Here is a 25036-nt window from a genome sequence, read left to right as displayed (position 1 = left end):
GTCTCACAGTAGGACCGTTTCCAGCCTTCTCTCCAACTAACGCCTCCGGAGTATGGCTCAAATCACTAGAAATATCAATTTGTATTTTCAAAGCTTTCGGTTAAAAAAAAAATCTGAGAGCAAACACAGGCGTGTAGGTGTGAGTACACGAAAATAGTCACGTTAAAAACTTTTGGTGGTGGATTGTACATTTAATATACACACTCATACGCAGTTGATTACTCCATGGTGCTTTTACCCTGTATTTCCCAAACGCTACGCATCTTATGAACATTATTTCTGCAATAAACAACTCATACATCTCTTTAAATCTGAAAGTTCTTGGATGCAATTTTGTTCACAAAACTAAAAGAACCACACGCCCGAGAAAACAAAAAAGATCTGCACAGAAGACTCTGATGGGGAAAAGAAAGAAAAAAAGCCATTCTTTACTGTATCCTGGAAAGGTGAAATCACCGTCAGAGAACCCAATTCGTGGTGTTTTTGGATTATTAGTAGGCCGGAATATTTCAATCCGACTCGGTGTAAGGGAGGTGACGGCCCCTGCCGAGGGAGGGAAGCAGGTGGAAGAAAGGAAGGGCTGGCTGTATCCAGGTCACGGGAGGTAACAAAATACTTGCATTGTGAGTGTCCTGCTCAGCAACCTAATAATATTCAAATTAACTAACCTGCAAATGAACGTTCATATGTGAACACTTTCTGTAACACTGCCCAAAGAAACGGCTCAGAGGCAGGAGTCAAAGCACATGCCCGGCTCACTGCACTGCTGGAAGAGCGTTATTTGTTCTGGGGCCGGCCTGGCGAGGAGGTACTGAGTGGTCAAGGGCTCCTCGCTGCAGCTCGTATTCTTATTTCCTCCATGTCTTTGAAAGCCTCCTCCAGTACGGAAAAGGCTACCTTTTCTTCACCTCTTCCCAAAATATCTAACCTATACATTTGAGAAGAGATTTAAAGCAGGTAATTAGAGAGAAATTATAATTACAAATGAGGTGAGCTGGAGAAAATGGCCTGACACATTAACCTAAAAAGTGGGTGCGTCATCTCAGGGACACAGTGAGAAAGGCTGCGGCCTTCCGACTACGTGTGCAAGTTTCCAGGTCTCAGTCTCAAAACAAAACTTCAAGTAGCACACGTCTGATCGCAACCAGCGATAGGCACACTCGCCCATGAGACTCCCCAAAAAGGCTGAGGCAAAGCGAGATCGGGGAGCCGGGGAGGCGGGGGTGGGGGCCTGGGAAGCCGGGTACAGGCCCTGGGTGTCAGAGTCTCCTGCTCAATAAGGTGGCACCTTCCACCTTTCCAGCAGGGGGGCCAGACGTGAGCTCTCAGAGAAGCTGAGCCAGAGAAGATCAGGCTTAGGGGCACAGGTCCAGGGTGGGGGGCGGGGTAAGTGCTGGGATGGAAATGTAGAGACTCTGGAGGAAGTCTGCATCCTGAGAGGTGAAATCCTCAGCCCCCTTGACCAGGCCAGCTCCAGAAGCCAGCAGTCAACTTTGTATCTACCTCGTGAGACTGCCGAAGGCCAGAGGATCCTCCACTAAGAAACTAAGCAGCCTCAGAGAAAAGTCCTACAGACGTCATGGCGGAGGCAGACAGGTGCTCCCCGGAAGCCACCCTCCCCTTCTTGCGCAACAATGGAATGTTTACTTGGGGGCACTGAACTCTAGCTGAAGACCACACAGCACAGTCCGCTTCGCAGCTGAGTGTAGCCACGAGGTCCGCGTGATGTCGGCACAAGTAACGTGGACAGCTCCCGCGGTGAGCCAGCTTAAACCGTGTAGATGAGGGCAACGCCCCAAGGATGGCAAACACAGGGGAGAGCTTAGATCCCCCACCCCCAGGGCCTCCACATTAGCCACAGACCACTGACACCAGATGTCCTACCTTTTTAAGCTGCTGTTATTTTGGCCCTCGTTTTAGTACCCAAACCCGTATCTTACCTAGATAAAGACAGTTGGGCCACTGGCTACCTGACCGCCCTACTTTGGATCCCAAGAGTCTACCCACACCACTGATGCACAGAGAGCTTCCAAATACCTTTGAGTGATCTGTAAATCACTACCACCTCCGACTGTGTAAATTTTATGCCTCTGGAATTTCAATTCCAAATACATTAAGACAGTGAGATCATACATTAAGAGTGTTTGCCATTGCCAACAACCTCTGGTCTATGATGTCTATAACCCAAAAAAGGAAAGGGACATTTTATGAGAGTGCATCCCATAAAAATTCAGAGTGAGGTGACAGAAGGAATGAATACACGTGTATTATTCTTTGTTGGGTGTGATTTACTACTACGCACATGTTTGAAGCGCTTGCAATTTTTCTAGTATTACATAACATTATGTCCAGTGTCTTGAATCCTAGCGTTTCATACTCTTTCTACTACTCCAGGGTAAGATTCTGGAATATCAGAGCTATCTGTAATTATCCTTCCTTTCTCTGATGGCAGTGAGACTGCTGAAGGGTCAAGTGGCCAGCCTGGAGACACGAAACAATCAATGGAAGAGACTTGAACGTACTCCATGTCAAGCCTGAAATTCGATCCCGCTTGATACGACGTTTATCAATTAATATGTAACCAGTAATAGAAAGTGGGAAGACAAAGGCACCTTTTGGTATAAAACACAATAGGTCACATGGCAGAGAAGAGACTGGGTGTGCTTTTCTTCATTCACGCTTCAGCTTACAGAAACTCAAAGGAGGGTGATCCTTTGCTCCAAGCCCCACATTCAGAAAAATCATACTGGCTCCCTTTTTTGTCTCGGACTTTTTTGACTGGACTATTTCTCATGGGACTTTTAGATTCTACCAGATCAGCGGCGCCTGGGGGGCTCAGTCGGTTAAGCGTCCGACTTTGGTTCAGGTCATGAGCTCACGGTTCATGGGTTCGAGCCCACGTTGGGCTCTGTGCTGACAGCTGAGCCTGGAGCCTGCTTAGGATTCTCTCTCTCTGCCTCTCCCCAGCTTGTGCTCTGTCTCTCTCTCTCAAAACCAAATAAACATTAAAAAGATTTTTTTTCTAGGACCAAAACAAAAACAGGCAGCTGAGTGCATTTGGCCCATGGGCCATAGTTAGTTTGCCTACCTCTTGTTATAATAACGTCATTCTTTTCTTTGAAGCCAACATTAAAAAGGAAGTCACTTTTAATAAAGACAAAAATGGTGCCTGGATGGCTCAGTCGGTTAAGTATCCGACTTCGGCTCAGGTCATGATCAGGTTTGTGAGTTTGAGCCCCACATCAGGCTCTGTGCTGACAGCTCAGAGCCTGGAGCCTGCTTCGGATTCTGTGTCTCCTCCCCCTCTCTCTGCCTCTCCCCAGCTCATGCTGTCTCTATCTCTCAAAAAAAAAAAAAAAAAGTAAACATTAAAAAAATTTTTTTAAAAGCCACAAAAGATCCTACCAGATCAAATCCAGAAACTCAGCTGGCACAAAGCCTGAGAGCCCTTCTTGATAAAGGAGCATCATTCCCAGCAGTTCAGAGGAAATAAAGTTTATGCTCCGCTGTGAGGCAACTCAGCACGGACTTCATAGTCAGACTGCCTGGGTTTGACCCCGAGTTCTCCCACAGCCAACCTGGGCAATCCTGGTCAAATGACGTGGGCCTGGTTTCCTCGTCCATTCGGTGGTGAGAGTAACAGCACCTGCCTTGTGCTGTGGGGGCTGAGAGAGCAACCGTGAAGTGTCCACGGCAGGACTTGGCACATGGGAAATGCTATCAGAGTGTCAGCTACCATTAACTCTTTTAAAAAGTTTATTTACCTATTTTGAGAGAGAGAGAGGGACAGAGAGAGGGGGAGAGAGAGGATCCCAAGCAGGCTCCACACTGTCAGCACAGAGCCTGACTCGGGGCTCAAACTCACAAAGCGTGAGGTCGTGACCTGAGCTGAAATCAAGAGTCAGAGGCTTAGCTGAATGAACCACCCAGACGCTCCACTATTAACTTTTTTACTGTGGGAATCAGGAAAAGTTTTACGGAAAAGGTGGTATTTGATGTAGGCTTTTAAAGAGGAGTAAGATGTCAACTAGCGATGATCAGGAAGAGGACAGGGAAGGCAGGGGAGGAGAACAGGGGAATTAGGGGAACATGACATACAGGTAAGGAAAGAGCCTAGAAAATTAGGTTGCGTCAGTTGCAGGCAAACGGCTCTCGTGGAAAACATCCCCCCCGTAACTATAAAGCATCACTCTCACTAAGGATCTCAGCATAGCTTGTAAAGTAACCTTCGTTTTGTTCTTTGATCATGACTGTACTTCTACTGGGCATCATCACTAGGTACAGTGTGAGGGGTCATTTATCTTAGAAAAATATTTTCAAAGAAACAGATGGGTAAGTTGAAAACTTGAAAACAGTAGAATCTTTAAACAAACAACATTAGTCAATACAAGCTATCAAGGCTCCAGATAAACCTCATGACCTTACATTTGGAGATGGCTCTGCTCTCTCGTTCTGTATTTCTTCTTTTCCGTTTTCGCCTGACCGTGTCATGTGGTACGATCTGCCTTCGATGAAAGTAATGTAGTCTTTGTAGGAGCAGAGTGGGCCTGCCAGGATGCCCATGAAGTTACAGTTGTAACTTAAGTACTCCAGGAGGCTTGGCATGCGTCTGTAAATGGAAAACGCGCAGCTTGTGAGATGTGACGTAAGCGTTCAGAAAATCTGATAGGAATAATCATCTTCTTCCTCACTGCCCTTACCATTTCCAAAATAAAACAAGCTTCGATTTTCAGTTGCATTCATACAATAAGAATTTTTTAAAATCTTGATTTATTTTTGAGAGGGCGAGAGAGAGGGCAAGCGGGGGGAGGGGCAGAGAGAGGGGAACAGAGGATCCCAAGCGGGTCCCGTGCTGACGGCAGACAGCCCAAGGCGGGGCTCAAACTCACGAACCGTGAGATCATATCACTTGAGCCGAAGTCGGACATTCAACTGACTGAGCTACCCGGGTGTCCCCAAATAGTAAGAATATAAAAGACCAGGATGCAGTGATGCTCAATGGTGTTTCTGGGAAAGGGAGCCTCAATACAGGCCTTTATGACCAACTACGACAGGTTCCTACTTAATTTCTTCACTATAAAACAAACCTAAGACGGACAAGACGTGGCATAAAGAATCATCCCTGACTGGCTAACCATTCAAGCACTCGACAAATCTTATGTGTGCACCGAGTATATGCCCACCTGCTCTAGGGTCTAGAGATACTGCAGTGAACAAAATAGAGACATATTCTGCATTCACATAGAAGATGCAAAAAACAGATACTTTAAAAACATGTATGGGGGCGCCTGGGTGGCGCAGTCGGTTAAGCGTCCGACTTCAGCCAGGTCACGATCTCGCGGTCTGTGAGTTCGAGCCCCGCGTCAGGCTCTGGGCTGATGGCTCGGAGCCTGGAGCCTGTTTCAGATTCTGTGTCTCCCTCTCTCTCTGCCCGTCCCCCGTTCATGCTCTGTCTGTCTCTCTCTGTCCCAAAAATAAATAAAAAAAAAAACGTTGAAAAAAAAAAAAAAAAAAAACATGTATGAAGTATTTTCAGAGATGCTACGTACTACAAAGAGAAAGGTTTCTATTATTACTTTTACTATTACTATTACATGAACCAGTCAAAGAAGGCCTCTCTCACAAGACAACATCTGGGCAGAGCCCGGAAGGAAGTGAGATGGGGAGTCCTGTGAGCATCTGCGACAAGGATCAGGGCAGAGGGAACAGTGTGTGCAAAATCACTGAGATGGAGCGTGCCCCGCAGCAGGGAGGCTGCTGTTGCCAGAAGGGGCTGAACCAGGGAAAGAGACGTGGAGAAAGTCCGAGAGAACCGAGGGGAGATCATATAGGGCTTGCCTTCTAAGCCATGGTAGGAACTTTCGGACTTTATTCTGAATGCGATGAAACACTACAGGAGGGTTTTTAAAAGACCTATGCTGCAAAAGAAGCCTGTAGCCCCTGAGGGTGGGCAGGACACGAGTGGAAGCCAGAAGACCAGCCAGGAGGCCACTGGGATCTCTAGGCAGGAGAGGACAGTGGCTGGGAGGCAGCATTGGCGTATATTCTGGCAGGACAACCTAAGGGTTTGCTGATACACTGCATGTGGATGTGAGAAAGCAATGAGGGATGCCTTGCAACATTTTCCATTCAAATGCTCTGAGGTCTGTGCAAATGGCACGTGGTATCTAAAGTTTACAGAGCATTCTAGTTCTTACTGCAGGTAACTGGGTAAAAAATACACACATTATCATACAGGTGACTTAGCAGTCTGCATTTTATTGATTTTCTTTTTTCTTTTTTAAGTTTATTTCTTTATTTTGAGAGAGAAAGCAAGCACATGCACACACGTGGCACAAAGAGAGGGAGCTCCTAGCAGGCTCTGAGCTGTCAGCGTGGAGCCCGACACGGGGCTCGAACTCACGAACCATGAGATCGTGACCTGAGCCGAAACCAAGAGTCGGAGACTCAACTTACTGAGCCACCCAGGCTCCCCTTATTGATTTCCTAAAAGCAGCTCCATTTATCAAGTCTGCTGTCCACTGACAATCATAAACTACCATAAATAAAAGAACAGCTGGGGCACCCGGGTGGCTCAGTCAGTTAAGCGTCCAACTCTTGATTTCGGCTCAGGTCACGACCTCATGGTTCATGAGTTCGAGCCCCACCTTGGGCTCTGCTCTAGCAGTGCTGAGCCTGCTTAGGACTCTCTCTCTCTCTCTCCCCTTCCCCCACTTGTGCTCAGTCTCTCTCTCAAAATAAATAAACTTTAAAAAGAGAGAGATTTTTAAAAGAACAGCTACACCTGGGGACAGGAAGCAGGCTTCTGGAAGATGTTACCATCCTTCCTTCCTCTCTAAATGTGAGAAGTGCTTTCCTTAAAAAAGCACACTCTTTGTGGCCAAGAGAAGTTGACAGAACCCCCCTCATATGTGTCTTTATTAAAAAAAAAGCATAAAAAAGAAAACTGTGCTTCCTGTCCATCTGATACTAGCTAGATCACCACAGAGCCAAACTCCTTTTTAGATTCTTCCAGAATTATTTTTCCACATTTAAAATTGTTTTGAGCTTTACGTCTTTTCTATTGAAGTCTCAAAATTGAGGCGAGAAACATGCTGCTGGCAGATTTTCTCTTGTATTTCTTCCCGTAATGCTGAAAGAGAATGCCTTCTCACTGCCTCAAACAAGGGTGCGTGCCCCGCAATCACGAAGTGACGAACTTCCTGTGCTCCCCCAAAACAGCTCCATTTCAACACTGAGTATTTCAAGCCCCGAAACAATGCCAGGTTATCAAGGCGTGCAGCTCAGTCCTCCCAAGTCAAAATGTGTGTCACAATTTGCAAGGACAGGAGATAACTCTGAACCATGACATTTGCTGAAGTTGTCCTGGCTGAACTGTCATAACAAATGACAAGTCATTTTACGTCCTGAGTAGCTAATTATAATATTTGCTACTTAAAATGAGAAGTATTTGCTACTTAAAATGAGACGCATGTCCTTTATGACATGAAATGACAGAATCATTTTTCGTTCCATAGGCGTTTATTTGGGGTCAACTCCACTGGGTCCTCAGTTCGAGCCTCTCAATCTCAGCATTACGGGCTTTCTTGGACAATAACTCTTTGTTGCAGGGGGCTGCCCTGCGCATTGGAGGGTGTTTAGCGGCATCCTGGCCTCCACCCGCTAGATGTCAGTAGCGTCACCCCTCTCCACTGTGACAACGAAAACTGTCTCCAGACATTGTCTGATGTCCCCGGGGAGGGCGCACAAGCACCCAGGGGTGAGCTGCTATCTCGGCGATGAGGATATGATCATAAACGAGCTCAACTTCTCTCTGCACACAGCTGTTTCACTAAGGGGGCAGAAAGAGGGACAATCGAAAATAAATCTATACTATCAGACAATAACATATATTGTGAAGAAAAACAAAGGAGGGCCAAGGGACAGAGAGTGATGGCAGGGAAGGGGGGGTTTCTGACAAGGGGGTCTGTGTAGAACTAGTGGCCCTTGTCGGGCCCCGTACCTGGCAGTCCTAAGTGTGTTAGTCCACCCCCAGTTAATTCCATGAGGAGCCGCTGTGGGCTTTTCCTCAGAAGAGAGGAATAGTCTGATCCAACGCATGTCGGAAGGACCTGTGGCTGCTGAGTGAAATGCAGACTGTGGAGGGAAAAAAGGGAGAAAACTGAGCCCTGCTGGGGAGGCTTTTCCAGTAGGCCAGGTAGAGGGCGAGGTCCGGCTGGGGCAATCTCAGTGGGAATGGTGAGAAGCCAGTCTGATCAGGGACGGTCAGATGTCATGGTCAGATGAGAAACAGGTCTCCAAGGAAGAGGTTAACTTGCCAGAGAAGTGGATTTGCAGTAAGAAAGCATGAGTCTGCCCCGGTTTTTGCCCTAAGGGGCTCGTTTCAAATGGTACTGCTGTTAACTAAGCAGGTAGTGGGCCGGGGAGAGGGAAGGAGGAGACGGAAATCAGGGACTCTTTTTGGAACTTGTCCCATTTGAGACACCTGCTCAGATCCACGCCAGGATGTCGAAATGGCAGATGAGGGTGAGGCTGGAACTCAGAAGAGAGGTGCCGCGGGAAGACAGTGACAAGACTTCAAATCGGTGGACGGCACGTGATCCCCAGAGAAGACGGAGGAGTCCAAGGATGGCCTCGGAGCCCACGAGTCTTTAGTGGTGAGCCTCAGAGGGGGAGGATTCAGCAAAGAAGACAGACGGAAACAGCCAGGGAGGTGGGAAGAACACAGGAGGGTGGCCTCCCGGAAGGCAAGTGAGGAATGTAGTTCAAGGACTGACGGATCGGCTGGCTCAGATGGTGCTGGGAGGCTGACAATCACGTCTGCCGAGGGCAAGGCCACCTGCAAAAGCGCTATCAGACCAGTAGTGGGGACACACCCGAGCGCCGTGGGCTGAGGAGAGCAGGGGGGTGGGGAAGGGGAGACGGCGACGCAAATCTCTCACAGAGGCTTGCTCTACAAGGCTGCAGAGTACTGGGGAGGCAGCTCGCAGGGAAAGTGAGGTAAAGGTGTTTCTCCTTTCAGTGCGAAAAGACAGGGAGAAATCATGAGTGACAGTGCCCGGGCCGGGGCGAGAAGCAAGATCCTGGAGTTAAAAGCAGCTGGACTCAGGGAGAAGGGAGAAGTTGGCCTTGGGCTGGACTATGGGCAGCGCTTGGGACGGGACAGAAGTGGAGCATGGCGTTACAGACACAGGCAGCTTGGCAGCTTTAGTGGTTGCAGAATGAAGTAACTTTGCTGCCACCCTGAGTTGGGGGAGGGTGTGCGGGGCGTCTGAGGAAGGAGAGCGCGCTCACGGGAGCGGACCGGAAGACGCACCGCGGCCACTGGCCACGCTAAGGCCCTAATGTTAAATGTGGGGCCACCCCGTGAAAACAAGTGCAGTCAACGGGGATGAACGTTCTTCCAGTCTGCTCCCTTCCGCTGTCTGGGTAGGCGGAGAGTTGAATTTAATAGCGTTTGGGGTTTTGCTAGGTAGGTGTGTGGGGAGAGGGCAAGGCGGAACTGGGAGCTGAGTGTCTATTAACGAGAGGTGGCAGGGATGGGCCGAGGACTCCTAAAGACCCCAGAATCCAGATCAAAGTGCCTGCTCATCAACTGTCTGTTCAAGTGTGTGTCTACTGATATGTAAATACGGACTACGGAGAATATCAAAATGGAGTAATTTTAAAGGTGGGGAAAATGTAAGAAGATTCCCAAGATATGCTGCCAAGAGGGAAGCCTCAGGGTAGGGTCTATCCACTATCACAAACTTAACCTCATTCTTCTGACAGCCAGGCACCTGTTAGTTTTTGATTTACAGAAAGCAAGGGGCTTCCAAGGAATTTTTCCTTTAGGTAAAATGAGTTTTTGATGTCTAATTGTATTAAGATAGACCCTATCCAAGAAATTAAGCTATTCCTTAGATAAGACAACAGAGTACTATAATAAAGGAAGTAGAAACCAACCCAGAATGAATTCCTCAAGGAATATTGAGAATATTTTACTGGTTCTTTGTTGTTTCAAAACACGGCATCTATGTGCTATATTAACATATCTTAACTCAGTACCTGCTACTGAGTTATTGGTCTGTAAATGGAAGTGGAGATTATCACTCGTTACTATATGGCAGACACGAAGACTATATGATCTTGCTGTCTTCAGGAACTCAGAAAGTCACAGGAGAGACAGAAAATTTGGTGATACCCTCAGGTACACAGGAGGCACATACTATGTGATGATACATCCAAGGTGCTATGTGAGCCTTAGAAGGGATGTGTAGCCTCACCCAGCCAGATTTGGTGGAGGGAGGTGTGCGGAGGGAGGAAGGTTTGGTTTTCACGAAGTCGGTACCTCTAGGAGGACAAGGCAGCCTTAGCCATGAGAGTCGAGTATATCCCAGGTAGAGACAGCGTGAGCCATGGCGGGACACCACGGAAGGGCACGTACCTTACAGCCAGACCTCTCTGTGATGCAGTCAGTTCTTCATCCTTTCGGAACATCCCTGGGAAATAAAAACAGGTACTTTTGTCAACTGTGATTTCCCCCAAGAATGGCGTTTTCCCCCATTCACACTTCTACCATTTTCTCAGTGGAAATTCATGCTATAATCCCAGCTTTTGGTGTAACTGGTTCCTTTCTTTCTCACTGTCACATTGGTTCAGTCACGTCAAAGGACCACCATGGAACCCAACATGTCTAGGCCTGTGTAAGATAAATAATACACATCAAGGCACAAATCTGAGACTTCTCTAGAGGAATTATTAACTTAAAAATTCCATGGGTGTTATATGCAAGTGCTGAGTCACTGGATTCTACTCCTGAAGCCAAGACTACACTGTATATTAACTAATTTGAGAATAATAAAAAAAATTCTAAAATGCTAGCATATTTTATAATAAACACTCTGCCTTTCAAAAGGCGGCATTTAAGGGGCACTTGGGTGGCTCAGTCAGTTGAGCATCTGACTTCGGCTCAGGTCATGGTCTCATGGTTTGTGGGTTCAAGCCCCATGTTGGGCTCTGTGCTGACAGCTCAGAGCCCGGAGCCTGCTTTGGATTCTATGTCTCTGTCTCTGTCCCTCCTCGGCTGACGCTCTCTGCCCCCTCTCAAAATAAATAAGTAAACATTGAAAAAAACAGAAGGGGGCATCAAAATGTTTCTACTGTTAGATGATTGACTAACATCAGTATTACGAACCAGAAGCTCAACATAAAGCAAGAAATGATTTCCCTACCTCTCTCTGACTCTAATGAATGAAAACTGTGTACCTACATCATCTTTACCTTCTCTCCCCAAAGAGGAGGCCAGGACTTACGATTACACATCAACTTACTAGATTCTAAGCCCAATTTAAAGACCAAAGGAGAACTAAATTAAGAAGCAAACAATATACTGAAAACATATCTGTAGGTGTTCCTTAGCAGATGGCACAGGATGGGTGCTCTACGCAGTGGGGCTAAAAACCCCACGTAAAAAGCTCTGTGGGCCACTACGGATGACCAGTCTGATGGGGATGTCCCTCCAGGATGGGAAGAAACCAGAGCCTAACTCATGACTCACAGCCCAGAGTGTTAGCATTTCCTATGGCAAGGTGTCCATTCACTGAAGATTGAAAATATGAATATATAAATACTTAATGCTAAAAATACATGGAATTGTGTGTGCGTGTATTGTATATATAAGGGATAAGGGATGGGGGAAAAGCATTCAAATACTAATTAATAAAAATGTAACAAAGATGAAGCAGGGACCAATAAAACTTGATTGAGACCAAATGTCTATTTCTTTTATATTTTATACTGCCACTAATGTTGGTCATATGACGGACCCCACTCTTACTGTTTTTGTCACTAAATCAGGTGTGAAATTAAGATGAAAAACTGCAAAAAAAAAAAAAATAGTAAATAAACACACTTTAATGAACCTAAGCAGAGTTGAATATTCCTGTCTCTTACCTCCTCTAATGCAGAAAGTTAGGGTCTTATCTCAAGTGAAAGTATATTTGAATAGGATTTCTTTCGGTGATGAAAAGTTAATTTCTAAATTCTTACCATCATGAATTTCATAAGCCAAACTAGTGATCTTCTGGGTAATTATCATCATTGGGCTGTAATAGAATAAAAAAAATAAATATTTAAAAGGAGAAATTTAAAATAATACTGATGACGTATTAGAGAAGATGTGGTTTATATATACAATGGAATATTACTTGGCAATGAGAAAGAATGAAACCCTGCCGTTTGCAGCAACGTGGATGAACTGTAGGGTATTATGCTAAGTGAAATAAGTCAGGCAGAGAAAGACAGATCCCATATGTTTTCACTCATATGTGGATCCTAAGAAACTTAACAGAAGACCATGGGGGAAAAAAAGTTACAAACAGAGAGGGAGGGAGGCAAACCATAAGAGACTCTTAAATACAGAGAACAACCTAAGGGTTGATGGGGGGGGGGGGAACTGGGTGATGGGCAGGGAGGAGGGCACTTGTTGGGATGAGCACCTGGTGTTGTATGGAAACCAAGTTGACAATAAATTATATTTCTTTAAAAAAAGAAAAAAGAGTTTATTCCACTTATGCAATCACAAAATCCTGACACTTTTTAACATTAAAAAAAAAAAAAGACCTCCAAGGGATTTCAAAGAGAGAATTCAAGGGCTGCTATGTTTGGGGAAGGTATAGGGGCTAAGGGAGTTAGGGCTTCTCCCTTGCTTTAAAAGGCAGGCAGGCAGGCAGGCAGGCAGGCAGGAAGGAAGGAAGGAAGGAAGGAAACAGGGCAGGGAGGGAAGGAAGAGAGAGAGTGAAGAAACGAAAAGGGAAAGAGACAGGCAGAGAGAGAAAAAGAGAAAAGAAAGGAGGAAGGGAAGAAAGAAGGGAGGCAAGGAGGAAAGGAGGAAGCAAGGGAGGGAAAGAGAAACGCATGCTCATCCCCCGCGAGGCCCTGCGTGAGCATCACCACCCGCCTCCTCCCTCACGCACTAGGAGCACTGGGACGTGGGGCCAGAGGGAGGCGAAGGCAGGCATCAGGCTGGGCCCTGGCTTCCCGATCTTGACTTTTCAACAGCCACACTGCTGCCCTCTGGCTCGGCTGACTTAAAGGTGAAAAATGAGTTGGGAAAAGGGGAATAGGTAGAAAATTAAGGTAGACTGGGTGAGAAACGTAGAACAAAACAGAAGAGATGGGGCACGAAGAAACAGGACAAGGTCCACCTCACTGGTCTAGGGCCCAGGGACCAAGGGTCTGGGAGAGCCACCCCCGAGATAGCACCTAACGTGCACGTTACGGAGGGCTTTAAGTCGTGTTACAACTAAGAAAACGGCAATATTTTCCCCCTGTTTTGTAATCTCTAATTGAATGGATACCTTGGAAAGGAAAAATAAATAAATCCATGTTAAAAAAAAAAACCACCGGGATACATCTTTATCCTTTATTACGGTAGCTTACTGACGTTTGTATCAAAGAACAATTAATCACAAGTTATTTATTTATAGTTTTGGAATATTCCACTAAAACCAGAAAATCGCGTTTTGCCGAGAGGCAGAGGGTGAGCTCAGGCTCGGAGGTGTGTGCAGCCAAGGAAAGGCCTTCAGGAAGGCCAGCCCCACAGCCCACATGCGGCAGGAGGCGGCTCAGACTCCGCCACAGAGACCCCGTGCCTTCCACCTGTCCCCACTGCTCAGAGCACGAGACCGGTCAGCATCACCTCTACCCGTGGCCGAACACGAGCATCCTTCAACACCTAAAAAAAGGAGAATGCCTTCAGGCATTCAGGGGCAATGCGACACACAGACCCAGATCCCTGAGGACTTACAGCTCATTCTCCTCACCTAACAGGCAAGATCTCAGAAGAGAAAAACCTGTCAGATGGCAGGTGCTCTCAAAGTGCAGAAGGGAGGAGATTCCCCGTGGGCTCCCTTAAAAGTCAGCTCCTATGTGAACGCAACTCACTCTCAGGAAATGATCCCTCAGCCAGCCTATCCCCAGGCTTCTCTGAACACCCAGCTGCCGTTTTAGCTTTCGGGATGTTTTATGTGCCTCCCAGGATTGCAAAAATAATGATTTCCACTTCCTTGGGGGAAAAGAATCATTTTTCTCATCCTGCCTAAGTTCTCTTCATAATATAGCTCAGCAAAGAATTATATAATACTCTTCAGTTCTAAATGCTAATTCCCATTTCACCTCAAGTCATAATAAAAACCACTGATAAAATAATTATTAAATTTATCAACTCAGTGACGGGGTGCCTGGATGGCTCAGTTGGCTAAGCATCTGACGCTTGAACTCAGTTCAGGTCTTGATCTCAGGGTCCTGAGTTCAAGCCCCACGCTTGGCTCCACGCCGGGCGTGAAGCTTACTTAAAAAAAAAAAAAAAATCAACTCAATGACAAACTGCTAGGTGTGTATATATAAGATGTTCCAAAAATGCAAATATGTGCTTTGTGAGTGCATGCCCTCCTTGTGCCCTGGCCACCTGGCCTCCCATGCAAGTCCTGTGCTATGTGCCGTGCAGGCTGCAGGATGGCTCGTGAAAGCCCTCATGGTGGTGAATGTGACAGGGCTGAATGCCCCAGGATCTTTCCAAATGCTGCTCCCTCCACTTAGTCCCTTCCTGAACTGTTTTTGCAAGGACGGCTGAGGAATCACTTTGCCCAAGAGGCCCGTGGACAGCTCTACCTCAAGCCCCTCTGCCACAATGCCCACACTCGCCCGTCACTTAACCTCAGCTTCTCGTTTTCCTCCTCCAAGATATTTTCACGTTCGTGGCTGTTTCATTGTTGGTTTAAAATCTGTCTTTCCTCTCCAGAAAGTCCACGAGGTAAGGAACCAACAGTCTTTTTCACCACTGAACCCACAGTGCCTAGCACAAGAGAGGTGCTGAGTAAATGTTTTAGAAACACTAAATAAACGGACTCCTCTAAGCGTCTGGTCAAGATCTCTTACTCCTTGTACAGGTTGGTCGGACTCCCTCTAGCCTGTCCATTCTCATCTGTGCTTGAAAGCATTTACCGTACTGTTTGTCATTTTTCTGTTTGCTTTCCTGTCACCACAAAAAATCCTGGGCCACTGAACACCAGGAACGCCGACTTATTTATCTCTGCACCTGGGGCACTAGACATATACACGGGTTCAAAGGACCGACTGGTTTGCAAAAACGTCTCGGCATCTTTTTGTTCCCTTTACTGGTGATGGTTAGCCCCGACTATTCCCTTTGGTTTTAAACGGGTGGCAGTTCCAATGTCTCTGGTCCAACCTGTCACGGGGTGGGGCCAGGGGGTGGTGAATGTGACAGTAAAATGCTAGAAGGCAGAAGTAGCACAGAGAGACTCAAAAGGAGTGGGTTATAAGTGAAAGTAAGCCAGTACTACAGTGAAAGTTCAGCAAGGCATGAACAGATCACTGAGAGCTGAGAAAAGTAAACCAGAGGGGGAAATGGACACATGAGGCCAACACGGGCCATGTGCCTGACCAGGAAGCCGACCAGAGCAGGACCAACTTTACCTCGTTACAGCAGAACCCAGGGTGTGGAGAAAACACTTGTAAATGAAAACAACTCCACTGTTCTCAGAGAGTACCTGCTGTGGGTCTTCTTGAGAGGGCACTCTGTTCACAAATACCTGTTTCAGTGACTCACACATGATTTCACTTAGACCTTTACTGACATTTTAACTACTTGCTGACTTCGCATCTACTGGGGTCTCCAAATGCTAATCGCTTCCAGGGTCCTAGGAAGTCTGAGATCACCTGACACGAATCAGAAAGACCCTCTGAGGGGCGCCTGGGTGGCTCAGTCAGTTGAGCGTCCGACTTCGGCTCAGGTCACGATCTCACGGTTCACGGGTTCAAGACCCATGTCGGGCTCTGTGCCGACAGCTCGGAGCCTGGAGCCTGCTTCGGATTCTGTGTGTCTCCTCTCTCTGCCCCTTCCTCGCTCATGCTCTGTCTCAAAAATAATACATAAACGTTAAACAAAAATTTTTTAAAAATATATATAAAAAATTTCAAAAGAGACCCTCTGCCTTCCCTGTGGCAGAGTCAGGGATGGAGGAGGGAGGGGGTGGACGGCCTCAGGATCTCCAACAGGGGAGCTCAGGGCTGCAGACAGAGGTACCTGTACCTTCTACATGATGACATCACTGTATTTAGGTGGAAGTACACAGATTTACTCCCCGTGGCACTCGGCTAGGAATGTGCGGAAACGTGGAATCTAACGTTTCAGGAGGAATACTTCAGCCGACGAGACAGTTTCAGGTAATATTAAACAAGGAAAACAAAACCCTACCTGCTACAAGAACTAAAAGCTCTACACTTCTTGAAATTTAAAAAACAAAAGGATACAAAAATTTAAAAAACACTTACATACATTTTTTTGTCTCTACAGATAATGAGAATAGTTGGTTTATAGTTCATACTCCAACAGCTCGGAGCCCGGAGCCTGCTTTGGATTCTGTGTCTCCCTCTCTCTCTGCCCCTCCCCCACTCATGCTCTGTCTCTCTCTCTCTCTCTCTCTCTCTCTCAAAAACAAATAAACATTAAAAAAATTAAAAATAAATAAAAAAGAAACCGAATGCCGAAAAGAACAGTCGCTGCCTCAATTGCCCATTACCTCCAGGAGAGGCTATCTCTAGCGCCATCTACATACACGGATGCGACAAAGCAACCGCAAGCACCTGCCGGGTCAAAGGTCAGCTTGCCACTGGGTGCAAGTCACCTGACAACAGAGCCCAACTGTCAGCTCTCCAGTGTGGTCCTCTCTTTCCTCCACAAACAGCAAAACCCACCGAGGCCAAAATAAGCCCCACATACCGAATGCCAAAGAAAACGCAGTGAGTCATCACGGAGAGGGCCACGGGTTTCTGAGCCTCGTTCATTCGTTCACTTTACTCCCTCGTTCAGAAACAGGTATCTAACAAGCACCTACAAGAAACCAGATGCTGGAGACACAACCGTGCACAAGGTGAAGTTCTCGGTGCCGCGGACCTCACGGTGCATCGGACAGAAAGAGATAATGAAGCAGTCAACAGGTGAACGCATCCTACGCCAGATGCTGCCAAGTGCTGAGCGCAGGCACAAAGCAGGGTGGGGGGAGGAGGGAGGAGACCTGGCCTCACCCTGAAGGTGACATTTCAAGTGAGAACAAGGCAGAGAGCAGCCTGAAGGGGTAAGAATGTTCAGGAAGGAGGAAAGCAGTTCAACAGCAGTTCAACAGAAGCGTGACTAGCACGTGGGGAGACAGAAGGCCACTGGTGGGATGAGAGGAGGTGCAGAGGGAGGATGGGGACATGCAGGGGCAGCGGTCAGGGTCAGACCCAGCAGGCTCTGGAGCTGAGTGACCCACGCAAGGGAGGGTTTCCGCACGGAAGCAGCTTGGTGTTAAATGGGTGAATTCTAGAGGCTCCTGGGAGGCTCAGTCGGTTGAACTTCTGACTTCAGCTCAGGTCGTGATCTCACGGTCCATGGGTTCAAGCCCCGCGTCAGGCTCTGTGCTGACCGCTCAGAGCCTGGAGCCTGCTTTGGATTCTGTGTCTCCCCCTCTCTCTGCTCCTCCCCCGTTCATGCTCTGTCTCACTCTGTCTCAAAAATAAATAAACATTTAAAAAAAATTTTAAAAAATGGGTGAATTCTGACTCTGGGCTGAAAAGACTGAGGAGGGGTGCCTGGGTGGCTCTGTCAGTTGAGCGTCAGACTCTTGGTTTCGGTTTAAGTCATGATCTCACAGTTCATGAGTTCAAGCCCCCATGTCAGGCTCTGCACGGACAGCATGGAGGCTGCCTGGGATTCTCTCTCTCTCTCTCTCTCTCTCTCTGCCCCTCCCCTGCTCACACCCTCTCTCTCTCTCAAAATAAATACACTTAAAATGAAAAAACCAAACTTCTTAAAAAAAGACTGAGGAGCCGCAGGGGGATAAGTGGGCAGGAGAGGGTGGTGGCTCAGACCAGGGTGATAACACGTGTGGTCTGATATGGAGCCTGGCCATCATGTGACTGTAAAGACGACAGGATCGGCCGGCGGTCTGACAATGGATACGAGGCAGGGCTTGAGCCCCGATGCTGCCAAGGTTTTTGACCAGAGCAACCACGCAGAAGGACGGAGGCAAGGGAGAAGGATCACAGGAGGGGCAGAGAGGGCATCGGGGAGTCTGTTTCAGGCGTGTCCAGTGCGAGCTGCCTCCTGGACACTCGGGTGGAGATGTGGGCAGTGAACAGGCAGCGGGACAAGAGTCAGAAAACCCCACTTAAATCCTGACCCCACCACTGATCAATTTGGAAGACTGGGAAGCTATGTCAGCCCCCCTCCAAGTTATTATCTAAAAAACGATAAAAGTAACACTGGGTGGATTAAACAATGCAGCAGTATAACAAATACCTCGAACAGTATCTGAGAGACAGCAAATGTTTGATAAAACCTTCTTTACTAAACAGTGGATTTGCTACTAAAGCACAAGGCCCTGGAGGGACACGGTAATTAGCTGTAAAGTGCAGTCTCTAATGAGGCTTTCTCACTAAAACAGGAGATGAACAGGTATGTGAATAACTATATAAAAAAGTGTCATGAGCCAAACGAGACATCCGAAGAAAGGCGTGCAGGGACGACAGAAAATTCAAACCCAGGGGAAAACCTCGAATTGGAGTCCTGTCATCTGGGCCCGTAAGATTAGCTGTGGTGGACAGGCACCGATGGCTGGACAGGAAGGGCGCCCTGAGCACAGGGAACGGACTGGGCGCAAAGGCAAATGTACTGACAGGAGAGCAGGGCCGTGGGCATCAGACGACTGAGGAAGGCAGCCGGGACGGGGGTGCGGGGCAGAGCCGGGCACACACCGTGAGGGCTCAGAGTCCTAAGAAAACCGAAGACTTCTGATAAATCTCATTAAAGCACGCTGCTCTGTGAACGGATGTAACGGTAGAAAAGGCCTGCGGAGGGCAGAAACCAGACAAATCAAGCCACAGATTAGCCCGTCTACTCTTGGTAACTCGACCTACGTTAGTAGTGGCCAGACAGAATGTTTCCTCCAAACAAATGTAGGTCAAGGTGTGGGAGATGCTCCCACGGGACGAAACAGGGTCAATGGAACACTGCCGTTTAGCGGTCGGGCTGAATAATTTACATCCATCCCACTTGCAACACAGTTACCGGGCACAGCGTGAGAGGAGGGAGATGAGAGCGAGAGGCCTTCCAGAGCTCGGCACGCGGCACAGAGAATCCACAATCAGACTCAAACGAGGCTTTCTAGGAGTGCGTGCGACAATCGCACCTGTAGCTCTTAGACCAAACGGTCTGTCCCTTATGCTGGACAGGACTGTCACTTACAAAAGTACTGAGCACCTCGCAAAAGGTAGAGCGTGTGCTCCATAAATCGTAGCTGAACGAACACACAGGAGTAAGCAGTGATGAAACGTCTGCTGAGCATCTGATACCACGTGGTTAGCTCTAAAACACAGCCTTAATTTGAATGGAAAATTATGTCCTGTACATCTCTTTTGGTGGCTGTATTCAGCTACCCCTTCAAAAGTCAACATACTCCAATCAGAACTCATTACCTTTCTGCAACACAACTTTGCTCTTAACTTCCGTCTACAAGTTCTTTACCTACATAGAAGGAAAGCAGTCACCTTCCTTTTGTCTCAACACCATTTACTTAATAATCGAGAAGGGCTTTCCCCACGGATCTATTCTCCCACCGTTTCTATTCCGTCCCTGTATTTCTTGGATCAATGGGTCTGCTTCTCTCCTCTGGCTTCACTGTGTTATCTACTCCCATGTCAGTCCTGTAACAGTTAAATGACGGCTACTTTACAAACAGGAGTGTGTTTTGTACTGAAATTGCTACTCTCGAGCATTTCTACTTCTAGAGGAACTTTTCAATTCATCTAATTTCCCTCAAAACCCCACCTTGAACTGCATTACAACTACAGATTAACTTGAGAGGAATTCCCATCTTTATAATATTGAATTTTACCGTCTGAATAACAAGATATTTCTCCCGTTAGGGTTCTTTTATATCCTACAGTAAAGTTTTGCAGTTTTCTACACTGAGGTCCTGTGCATTTCTTCTTACGTGTATTCTCAGATAGACATCGTCATGGTTTTCATTGCTTGTGAAGCTAGGATCCTTTATTATACTTGCTGACTGGTTATTGCTAATCTAAAGGGAAGTTATTTAATTATTTTAATGTCTCCTCTATTTTCTAAGGCTACCACGAAAGTCAAGACTACAGTGGTTTTCGACCTTTCTGCAAAAAGAAACTTCTGTTAAGAAACGAGTCCCTTTAATCTGATCAACATTTCAAATGTATCTTGAACTCATGTCCAACTCCCCACCCCAAACACACAGATGTTCACACTCATATACATGCACAATATCAGTTTCCTGTGCCTCAGGCAAGAAAGACTGCCCCGGACGGAAGAGTTCCCATGCGGTTCCTCAGCAAGAGCCTGGTTCCACCTCCTGTGCTGCCAGCTTCAAGGCAACAGCACAGTTCAGGACAAAGGATGGCCACTTTATTCAACTCTACCTTCTTCAGACGCCCAACATGTTGGATATTTACTCTAATTTGGTTCAAGTTAGGATCTTTTCTGCTTGTATTATAACACACTCAAGGCTTCTAAACGCCTAAATATTTCATTAAGGGGAAAGTCTGCCTCTAGATGGCTTCTTCTCTGTCCTGTGTCCAATAAGAAAAAAAGCCCTTCAGCTTCATTCTCCCAGAAGGCCTCTTTCAGCTAATTTGTCTCTGCCTAATCTTTATCAGTTTACTGATGATGATCAAATGTCTCCTCCTAATGGATAAAAATTACACATTAAACTAGGAGTTTTATATCAGGTTTATGTTTAAAATGCTATGTTGTTTTTCTTCCACATACTTAAACATTTGTAAATTATATTTAAGTATTTAAGTGAAATTTTAGGGGCGCCTGGGTGGCTCAGTTGGTTGAGCATCTGACTTTGGCTCAGGTCACATCTCATGGTTCAAGAGTTCGAGCCCCGCGTTGGGCTCTGTGCTGACAGCTCGGAGCCTGGAGCCTGCTTCGGATTTTGTCTCCCTCTCTCTCTGCTCCTACCCTACTCATGCTCTGTCTCTCTCAAAAATGAATAAACATTAAAAAAATTTTTTTAAATGAAATTTTACATTTCAGCAAAATAAAGCCACACCATATAAAGCTATTTTTAAACACGCATTTTGCTCTTACTGCAAACTACCCTCTAATTTGTGGGCCACATAAGCAGTCTTTTCCAATCAGGGGTGAGCAGCAGTGGTGAGGAAGCATGCTCTCCCTTTGCTCCCCAATAGCGTCTCCATCAGCATAATCAAGAGAATTCCAGGGGCACCTGGGGGCTCAGGTGGTTTAGCTTCCAACTTAGGCTCAGGGCGTGATCTCATGGGTCGTGGGTTCAAGCCCTGCATGGGGCTCTGTGCTGACAGCTCAGAGCCTGGAGCCTGCTTCGGATTCTGTGTCTCCCTCTCTCCCTGCCCGTCCCCTACTTGTGCGCTCTCTCTCTCTAAAATACACATTAAAAATAATCCTTTTAATAAAAAAAAGGATTCCAGAGATGCTGACGGAGGTGAAGCCCTAAGAAAGAAGCTTCCCTAAATGACTGTGTGAAGCAAAGGCTCCCTATTCAGTGGACCATCAAGGTGGCTGAGAAATAAACACGTATTATGTTAAGCCACTGAAATTATGCTGTTTTAACAGTGTTAGCCTATCTCCAGCTAGACAGTAACAAGTTTAGAATGTCAGGTTTGAGAAATCAGAAAGGTGATGACTAGATCAACCAAAAGAGCAGTTGTGAGGGCCCAGTAAACACTGTGTCACGCAAATCTGTACTCACAAGAACCGCATCAATGAACTCAATTTGGCTATGTTAGACTGTTTTTTAAATCTGGCAGTTTAGGGGCGCCTGGGTGGCTCAGTCGGTTAAGCGTCCGACTTCAGCTCAGGTCGTGATCTCACAGTTCGTGGGTTCAAGCCCTGCGTCGGGCTCTGTGCTGACAGTGCAGAGCCTGGAGCCTGTTTCAGATTCTGTGTCTCCCTCTCTCTCTGCCCCATCCCTGTTCACATTCTGTCTCTGTCTCAAGAATAAATAAACACTAAAAAAAAAAAAAATTAAAAAAAAATAAATAAAAATCTGGCAGTTTAAAAATATAAGCAGCACAATATTTGTTAAATGAAATATATGTGGAATCTCAAAATATAAGCTAGAAAAACAGAGCAGTTGTGGCTGAAGTGAGACTAGAGGGGACAGCCTCACCTGCTTAGCGTCCCTGGAACGTGGCTACAGTGTCCTAGCACTGAAGAAGGCCATTTGAAAATTCGTGATTTTACAGTATTAACTTCTAGCTGCTAATGTTCACATTTCTGTTATCTACATGCATAAACTAAATTAGTCAAGAGTATTCTTTTTGTTTCTATTTCGTACTAAAGGCTTAATTCATTCATTCTTCATTCACTGTAACACAAGCACTAACGCTCTGAATTTTTTTTTTTAATGTTTATTTTTGAAAGAGAAAGAGAGAGACAGAGTGTGAGCAGAGGAGGGGCAGAGAGAGACAGAGAGAGAGACAGAATCTGAGGCAGGCTCCAGACTCTGAGCTGTCAGCACAAGGCCCAACGCGGGGCTCGAACCCACGAACCACGAGATCGTGACTTGAGCTGACGTCGGATGCTGAACCACTGAGCCACCCAAGGTGCCCCAGTAAGCTCTGAACTTATCTTGGATAGCACAGCTTTGCCTGCACTGCTCAGGTTTTCTACTCTGTGTTTGTTGTTTTCCCCCATTTTTCTCACTGTATTTTCTACTTTCCTCTTAACTGAGGTATTATTATTATTGATCCAGTAAGGGTTTATTCAATGTCACCATGTGGTAAACACTACGGATACCGCGATGAACAGTAGGGTAACTGTTCCCAGGAAGATTAAACTGTCTAAGTGATCTTGACTCTTGTAAACATTCACAACTAGGTCCTACTCTCATACCCTAATGACAACGTGTGACCGGGCTTACACCTTCAAGTTCGTGAAGATTTTCAGTGCCCAATATGTTTACTGATTCCATCCATTAGCTCTTTTTGTCCAAGAATATCTATTATTTATAAGCTAGACCGCCAGCTTCTATTCTCCTTTTCTGAATTCCGGGTATATTTCTCTATTCTACCCAATATATTGCTAATTTAACTAGTTTGTAAAGTGTATTTAATCAGTGTGTTTCGGCTTGATTTGTTTGTTCTTTTGCATGCGATCTCCTTTCATCCAAATCTATTTTTTTAATCTGTTTTAAAAAAGTAAAATCTACTTGAATCCCATTAAGGAGAAAAAGAAAATTTCAACTTCTAAAATTCTCTTGTTTCATAGCAGTAATTTTTCTCTAAGCTCATACAACTTTGGTCCATTTCTAATGTTGAGTAACTTTTTTTCAGAGATGCCATGACATACTTTGTTTTTTCGACTTTGCTTATCCTTAGCAGAGGTCCCTTTGTGAGGATGGTAAGCAAGTTAGTCCTTAAGGATCGGCCTGTGTTTATTTTGGAATAGACATTTCATCAGCTCGTTGCAGGACAAAGAGTACCATGGAGCAACTAGACCACGACCCCTTTGAAGGAACAAAAAAGCCAGAAGTTCTTTCCACTACTCAGTCGAGCGCAGACATAAGAAAGCAGAACGTTCCATGAAAGTGAAAATGCACGCAACCAAAATACATATTCAAATGCCTGCTCTAGAAAATTCAGAGGACCTCTGGCCCCAAGAAAAGTGTCAGGGGCTGTTAAGAAGCAGAAGCGACCAGATCTTACAGAGAAGCTGGTGAATGACGGTACAAAAGGGATTCGCTCAAGAGATCAAAGAAAGAGACTCAAGGATACAGGCTGAAGGGGGATGGTTTTCAATAGTTATAACTGATGGCAGACATTTCTGTAAAATTAGGAAATGCTTTCAAGATCAGAATGCCATACGACAAATTCAATTGCTACACATTCGGAGATTTTATAGAAGTCAACTTAAAAGGACAGGTTATTTTTGTGACTTATAAGCACTACAAAAGGCCACTTTACATGAAGAAAACGTCTCAGCTCATAGAGGAATTTTCAACAAAAACGTGTGTCAATAGCTTTTCATTAGAACTACTAAATGCAACCATAGGCTGTCCTTCCACCAACGTGACAGTAGATAAAACAGGCTACTGAATCAAAGTTTTACTCTTACCCTGAAAAATCAGCAGAATATTGTCCATAATCAAAGATATAGACTCTAGTAATTTGGCACACTGTGAGGTATCCCAAAGCAAACACAAAACAATATCTGGAAAACAGAAACAAACTAGATTAGTGAAAATAAAAGATTCATTTTATTAGAGAATACATTTGAAAATACTTTATTAACCATATGATATGGTTCAAAAGTTAAATATTTCTAGATCTACTCCACAAATAGCTTTCTTCAATAAATTGTAAAAACTCTTTACTAGTACCTAGTTCACTTGACTTTTGTACCACCTTCAATGGTAAATCCATTTAATCAATGCTTTCATTATTTTTTTCCTTCTGAAAGACGTCCATAACCCAAATGACAGATTTGAAAGTCATGTTCACAAGTATAAAACTGTGAGTATTGGTAATTTTTCTATTTATTCCTCCTTTTTAGAAAACACAATTTGGCACAAAAATATGTGGCTAGATCATACATTAAATAAATTCTTGTTCTCAGCAGTTTAAAATCATACATCTTTAGTGTGGATCAGGCAGCATTTACTCACATATTACAAGCATGAACATTTAGTGATTTTCACATCTCAAGGTGCTTAGGACAGTTACAATATTTAAACACACAGTATGGAAAATAATTTACATATCAATAGAAGAGAGCAGAAACAGATTCTAGAACACTTAACATTGCATAGATAAAGGCTGCAATGCAAATTAGCAGGGCCGGATTATCATCTAAATAGTTAACAAGATAATTCCAGATGAACTAAAGAATTAGATAATTCCAGATGAACTAAAGAATTACGGTACGGTACGACATTAAGGGGCGCCTGAGTGGCTCAGCTGGTTAAGCGTCCAACTT

General features: G+C 45.7%; 1 protein-coding gene across 9 annotated transcripts in view; it reads right to left on the bottom strand.

Annotated features, from left to right (window-relative positions):
• MBOAT2 (membrane bound O-acyltransferase domain containing 2) overlaps positions 1-25036 on the bottom strand; it is a 125415-nt gene that overhangs the window by 16562 nt on the left and 83817 nt on the right. For 3 of the 9 annotated variants that reach the window (XM_042982540.1, XM_042982542.1, XM_042982548.1), the window contains exons 4-7: positions 24176-24271; positions 12031-12086; positions 10427-10481; positions 4426-4609 (exon numbers count right to left, since the gene is read on the bottom strand). In XM_042982540.1, coding sequence (XP_042838474.1) covers positions 4426-4609; positions 10427-10481; positions 12031-12086; positions 24176-24271 — 391 coding nt within the window. Of the gene's footprint in view, positions 1-4425; positions 4610-10426; positions 10482-12030; positions 12087-14697; positions 14719-16335; positions 16383-16783; positions 16948-24175; positions 24272-25036 lie in introns of those variants that run through there. The other 6 variants (XM_042982541.1, XM_042982543.1, XM_042982544.1 and 3 more) reach the window with 5 other exon arrangements.

The sequence above is a fragment of the Panthera tigris genome, chromosome A3 (genome assembly GCF_018350195.1).
Source record: "Panthera tigris isolate Pti1 chromosome A3, P.tigris_Pti1_mat1.1, whole genome shotgun sequence".
Taxonomy (NCBI): domain Eukaryota; kingdom Metazoa; phylum Chordata; class Mammalia; order Carnivora; family Felidae; genus Panthera; species Panthera tigris.
This window is presented reverse-complemented; position numbering and strand designations above follow the sequence as displayed.